Below are 6,851 nucleotides of genomic sequence, written 5' to 3'. Positions count from 1 at the left end.
GCGTTTTTTGATGCTGTGCTTTTGACTGAGAACTTTAATAGACAGAAACCACTGACAAAAGTATGTGCATTTTTGATGCTGTGCTTTTGACTAAGAACTTTAATAGACAGTCCTTTCTCTTCCATTTCTCCAGGAGCTGAAGATCTGCAGAGATAATTGTCAGATTCCATCTTCACAATGGCTGGTCCCCTGATAATCATTACTGGAACAGACTGGAGGCAGGGCTAGTGATCTGAGAAACATATATTTCCCGATTCAGTGACCTCTTTAAGCAAAAGAGAAGACATTTACATGGTTTCTGTGAAACATTATAGTTAAACAGTAAAGACTCTAACAAGGGACCAACAAATTGGGGAATACTTGTTCAAAAGCCCCAAAGAATGTTGACTTTCTAGGAGAGACAGGTTATCCAGGAATCAGTGGGAGAGAGGGATTTTCTTGAAATGTCAAGGTGCTGCCCAAATAGCAAAGCCAAATTCAGTTTCCTTTTTGGATTAGAACTATCTGATTACTTTATATGTTTTCTCCACCCGCTTATGGCCTTCTGCTCACTCCTGTGAGTCTTGTATATATAATGCCTTTTTTAAAAAGTGGAAAAAAGTTTGGTCTGCATTCAACATACATTCAATAGTTTGATTGATTATATAGAGCCTGTAGATCTCCTTTATTCACACATAACATTTGGGAAAAACTAAAAACAAAATTTATATCATTAAAATGTTAGGTATTCTTCTTGGGGTAAATGAAGGAGAAAGCAACAATTCAGTATGAGAAGTTAAGTCTATTGCAGTTGACCCACAAGACTGAACCAAATCTAGAGTATTGAGAAAGGACCATGAGTACTGATAAGCACACACATTACCTGATCCTTATCCAAAACCCTTCAATATTATTGCTGCCATTTTGCAAAGGAGGAAGCTGAGACTCAGAAAGCTTAAGTGACTATTTATGGTTACAGAACCGGATCCATTTAATGATTTACATTGAGACCTTCTTAACTCCTAGTCCAATACTCTATGTATTTGTTTTATTCTTACAATGAATGAAATAATCCAGAGAAATTTCTTTAAGAGCTACAGGCTAACTTCTTTCCCGCTATGACCTAAAACACACCTCTAAGACTGAAGATTTAACTCATTTATTTCTTTTCAGGCAGCATCTCACCTGCCACCACACCTTGAGGGCTGCCTGTCTCAGCTTGCTGTTGTACAGAATCAGGATCAAAGAATGGCCTGAAGGATAGAGGATCATCAATGGCAATCCAAACATCCCAGCCAGCTTTTTATTTGGAATTATGTGGCTCCACTGGGCAATGGATGTACTCAAGTTGAACAGTATAAAGAGGAAAAGGAAACAGAATGTTGCTTTCATGGCTCGAACATGGGCCTCGGTGCTGGAGTCCTTGGATCCTGTAGCATTGAGCTTCATCTGAAAAGTATGTCTCCAGAGGGAGAGGATGAGGAAAAAAAATGAGGACAGAGACAAAGTAAAGGGGAGTAGACTCAAGAAGTTCACAATAACCTGCAGGGTGATATATTGACTTCCATTCACCTGGAACTCTGGGAACGCTTTTGTGTTGTTTTCTCTATTGAATGTAAAGTTGTAAGTTTTTGTGAATAATAAAAGGTTAATAAACAAAGTTATGAGGAAAAGTCCCACCTGTAGCATGCAAACCACTTGGTTTATTCTCCATTTCAGCCAGAGGAAGAGAGGGTGGGAGAAGTTGGCAATCTTCAGGAAATAGAAGACACTCAGGGAAGTGGCAGACCAAATACTTGAAAGGTGGGTCAATATCCAGAAAATATCAACAACCTTAGATTTATTCACCAGTAATTCAGCAAAACAGCATATAAGTTGAGAGCTAATCGATATTAATGTGCATAACAGACCAATTCTAGAAATGGCCAACTGTACCAGGATGAGATCCACCGTCGCAAACTTCTTGCTCTTGATCCAATCAATGCCATTTACTAATACCATGAATCCATTCCCTAAAAACCCTAAAAGGAACTCTCCAGCTACCAGAACCAATATGATTTTCTCCCCACTACTTTGCATGTTGACTGAGAGATTACTAGTCTTAAATAACAACACTTCTGTTGGATTGATAACCAGGTAAAAATGATCCCTGAATTATGTGAATATTCTTCAGGCTTGATAATGTCACATTTCTTTCCTGTTTTGATCTTCTACCCAAGTGAAAAATGTGTAGTCCTGAGAGGACTTCATCATCAAGATGGTTTAAAGGAAAAACCTCTGGTTTTTCCTTACAGCCCAGTTAATTCTATCTATCCAACACTATCTCCAAATTGAGTGGTGATTCTATTTCCTTATGTGAAATGATCTTGGCAATACTAAGTCATTTGCTAAATGCAAATGAGATGAAGTTTCTCTTTCAATGTGTTATTCTTTCTGATCAGCTTAATTTGAATCAAAAGGCCTGAGCTGTGTATAATGAACTTTGTCTACCAAACTACAAAATCTACATGTTGAAATCAAGCTTCCTCCTCTTCATCATCTTCATCTAATTAAAGAAATCTCTTTTAAATATTACCAATAACCAGTTAGAAGTAGTTGAAGGAAATCTTTAGCGGAAGGATTGTAGAAAAACTCAATCTTTTTAGGAAAACAATTTAAGAAAAAAATGTGCTAAAAGGTTATATAACTTTTTTCTGTTTGACAAAGCAAAAAATTATCTTTACCACATTTTGGTATTTTTTGGTTCAAGAATTCTATAAAATGTGATTTCAAAATGTCTTTTGTTAGAGAGATGTCCAAAAGCATGATGGGACTCTACTGCTCTGGATGTTTCTCTCTCCAGGCAGAACAATTCTTGGATTATAACAATGACAAATTAATACAAATCACTTCTGGAGTTTGTATCTGCAGTGCAGATGATAGTACTAATATTATTTGACAGATAAGTGGAGATATTTCCAGTCCAAGAGTTCAATATTTATCCCTGTATCCTAGATATTAGACAATATTTTCTGAGGTATGATCATGAAAAATCCTTCACTGAATTAGGGAACTAAGATAGTGGACTGGAAGCAGCAACCCAGCTAAACTCTCCCATTATTTGTCTCCAAAATACTTTTTAAAAATGCACTAATTTGATTTTAGAACATAAATAACGGTTAGGGTGATCAATTTTTCAGCCTAAGACAACTTAGGAAGTTGATGAAAGAGATATGTGACATTAAGGTGGAAGTTTGCCTGGAGTGCAACAAAAACATCGACAAAGGGCTTCAGAACAGGCAATAGCAGAAGCAGCTTCAGGAGATCTCAGCACAGAGACTAAATAATTGGTTAAATTGGTAAAATTGAGGATAAATGATCAAAAAGAGATGATCTGAAAGCATTTCCTGGCAATGAGTACAGCTAGTGCTGATTGGCACAGTTTTGGCTGGTACCTCATGGACAGAGCATAGTGCCAGTAGTTAATTACAAGGGAACAGAGGTCCTGCTTGCAATTTCAAGGCAGAGAGGAGCACAAATATTGGAGAGGATATGGGGAAAATGAAACATAATTAATAATAATTTGTGGAGATGTGAACAGATTCAATCATTCTGTAGAGCATTTTGAAACTGCCCAAATGGCTATGCAACTGTGCACACCCTTTGACTCAGCAATATCACTACTGAGTGGATTCAAAAAGAGATAAAACACAAAAATGAAAAAAAAAGTTATATATAACAAATATTTATAGCCACTCTTTTAAAGTGGCAAAAAATTGGAAATTGAGGAGATGTCAATCAGTTGGGGAATGACTAAACAAATTGTGGTAAGCGATTGTGATGAGATACTTTTGGGCTATAAGGGTGAACAGGATGCTCTCAGAAAAACCTGGAATTACTGTGTTAAGTAACAACAAAATAATATGATTAGCTATGAACAATTTAGCTATTCTCAGCAATATAATGATCCAAGATAACTCTGAAGGACTTATGATGAAAAATGCTATCCATCTCCAGACAATTGATAGTGTCTGAGTACACAGTGAAGCATCCTTTGTTTTTTTTTTTTTTAACTTTACTTTTCTTAAGTTTTTTAATCTATGTTTTCTTTTACATGATATGGAATTATGTTTTGCATGACTCTATATGTATAACCCATATCAAATTGCTTGCCTTCTCAGTGAGAAGGGTGGAAGGGGAGGAAGGGAGAGAATTCAGAAGTCAAGGTTTTAAAAATGAATGCTAAAATTGTTTTTATTTGTAATTGGGGAAAAATGAAATACTAAACCAAGGCAGAGATAATCACTAGTCTTATGACTGCCAAAGATCAGGGGCCATTCCTGTGTAAAGACCAGAGTGAAGACCAAAAGAACAATGACCACACCTTCCCATACATATTTTTTTAAATTAAAGCTTTTTATTTTTAAAACATATGCATAATTTTCAGCCTTCATTCTTTGTTTGTTTGTTTTATAGCTTTTTTCCTTATCACTTTTTCACATTTTTAAAAAAGTTATTCTTTTTAATTTTTCTTAGTTATACCACAAAACCAACCACTGCTTTTTAATTCATTCCATATATATAATATGTATACACACACACACACACACACACACACACACACACATATATTCATTATAGCTTTTTATTGACAAAACATATCTTTCTAGAAGTTCAGGAGACTTCTAAACCTCTTCAGATATGCACTTTATTTCCTCTTCAATCCAGATGAGATTATGATTCCAATATTATCAGCTCTCCACTCTCACATGTTTCCTTTGTGTTGTTTCTTCCTTTCACATCCTGTTTTTATGAGTTAGTTAAGTGATCCTTTTAATCTTTTACTACCTAATTTTATTTTTTTAGACTAAATAACCCTATCATATACAACTCAGCACAACTTTTCTTTTAATCTACCTTAATAACAGTTTTTAGATACTAATTTAGATAAGTTTTAAGATACTAATAACAATCATAAATAAACAATTTAACCTTAATCAGTGCCTTGTAATTAGTTTTTAATAATTTCCTTAAATTTCTTCAGGCTTTTTTATTTCAAATTTTCCATTGAGTTCAGGTGTTTTTGTTAAAAAAATACCTCAATGTCTTTTAGTTCATCAAATATATGTTTTTTCATTCAGAATTATACTCAATTTTGCTGGACAAGTTATTCTTAGTTGTAACCCCAGTTTCTTTGCTTGAAATAAAATGTTCTAAGATCAATGATCTTTTAGTGTAGAAGCTAATGGATCTTATGAAATCTTGATTGCTTTTTCACAGTATTTAAATTATTTTTTCTTTTGTTTGTAATATTTTCTCTTTAACCTGGGGATTTTGACACTTGGTTATGATATTTCTGTCCTATTCAAGACCTATTATTTGTTGATGGTGTCAGTCAGGAGGTGTTTATATTTTACACAAGCTTCAGCCCCTGGAGTCTTCTCTGAGGTCCTCTCAAGATGATTTAGGAGGACAACTATTTTACCCCTCAATTTTTGCAACTCTGTTTTTATTTCATGGTGATTTTCTGTCTGTGGAGGAAATCTGGAAAGCCTTACATTTTCTACCATCTTCCCAGGATGCTTCTTAGATAGCATTTCATTTGCCCCCACACCAATAGGGCAGTGAGTCTCAGTTTGCTATTCCATAAAATAAGTATCAATGTGTGTCCTGAGGGATAAAAGGCCATTATTACAACACCGAAAATGGAGCTTAATCTTGAGAAGTTTTTGAAAGTGATGTAGAGGCCTATATAATAGAGTATCAAGAGAATGAGAAATGAGAGTGTGGCTTTCATGGCTCGAATGTGGGCCATTGTACTGGGGTCTCTGGAGGCATTGACCTTGGGCTGCATTCTCTGGGTGTGCTTCCACAAGGAGAGGATTAGTAGGAAACAGGATACAATAGACAGAAAGAAGGGAGGAATATTTAGAAAGTTTATTCCAATCTGTGTAATAAAGTATTGCTTTTTATTCACTTGGACCTCTTGAGATTCATTTCTCTCATTTTCTCTACTGTTAAGGCTTCTATTGTAGTACATTTTCTCCAATAGTAGAAATTCGCTGATCAAGGAGAAGAAAAGGGGCCCCACCAGAAATGTGCAGATCACTTGCTTGATTCTCCATTTCAACCAGAAGAAGAAGGGATGGGAGAAGTTGGCAATCCTTAGGAAGTAGAAAATGCTAAGGGAAGTGGCAAACCAAATACTTGAAATGTGGGAAGTTGCCCATAAGAAATCCACAATCCTTTGATCCTCAATGAATCCATTCTGAAAAAAAGTGATTAGAAAGCTCTTCCATTTCATTGTGCACAACAGACTAATTCTGGAGATGGCCAGGACAACCAGGATGAGATCAACTGCTGATAATTTCTTTCTCTTGGCCCAGTCAATACAGTTCACCAGTGCCATGAATCCATTCCCTAGAACTCCTATTAGAAATACTCCAGCTATTAGAACCAACAGCATTTCCTCTTCATGACTGTGCATGTTTGTTAAGAGAGCACTTTAAAGGTTATCCCAGTTTCTAAGATTGCTGCTATTGCTATTGATTTCCTACCAAAATGTCTATACAATGATATGTATATGTCTTATGTTTTAAAATATGTTAACTTTTTGGTTTGTGTTGATGTACTCTTTTGTCTTATGCCTAAAAAATATAGAACACTGATCAGGTATCTTCATCAGGATCACTTTTGTACCTTTCCAATGACTTAGTTAATTCTGTCTGACTTAGATATTATATCTGTAAGGCAGATCTGCTTTATCCTGTGACATGATCCTGGCAAAACTGAGATTTGTTTTCTAAAATGCAAATGGAAAAGTGGTTGTCTTTCATTCTCTTTGCTTCAGCCCAATTTGTATTCAAATGCCCAAGATATATATGATAAGCTTT

General features: G+C 35.4%; 2 protein-coding genes across 2 annotated transcripts; both read right to left on the bottom strand.

The window, feature by feature from the left end:
* Positions 1-1,076: 1,076 nt before the first annotated feature.
* LOC127558751 (taste receptor type 2 member 7-like) lies at positions 1,077-2,058 on the bottom strand. Its single transcript, XM_051992023.1, has one exon. The coding sequence runs from the start codon at positions 2,056-2,058 to the stop codon at positions 1,135-1,137; it is 924 nt and encodes a 307-aa protein (XP_051847983.1). The 3' UTR covers positions 1,077-1,134.
* A 3,463-nt stretch (positions 2,059-5,521) lies between these two features.
* On the bottom strand, positions 5,522-6,445 carry LOC127559995 (taste receptor type 2 member 7-like). Its single transcript, XM_051994206.1, has one exon. It carries the CDS (start codon positions 6,443-6,445, stop codon positions 5,522-5,524), a length of 924 nt encoding a protein of 307 aa, XP_051850166.1.
* Positions 6,446-6,851: the final 406 nt, after the last annotated feature.

Source organism: Antechinus flavipes, chromosome 4, assembly GCF_016432865.1.
Source record: "Antechinus flavipes isolate AdamAnt ecotype Samford, QLD, Australia chromosome 4, AdamAnt_v2, whole genome shotgun sequence".
Taxonomy (NCBI): domain Eukaryota; kingdom Metazoa; phylum Chordata; class Mammalia; order Dasyuromorphia; family Dasyuridae; genus Antechinus; species Antechinus flavipes.
Note: the sequence above shows the minus strand (reverse complement) of the source record. Positions and strands in the feature narration are given on the sequence as shown.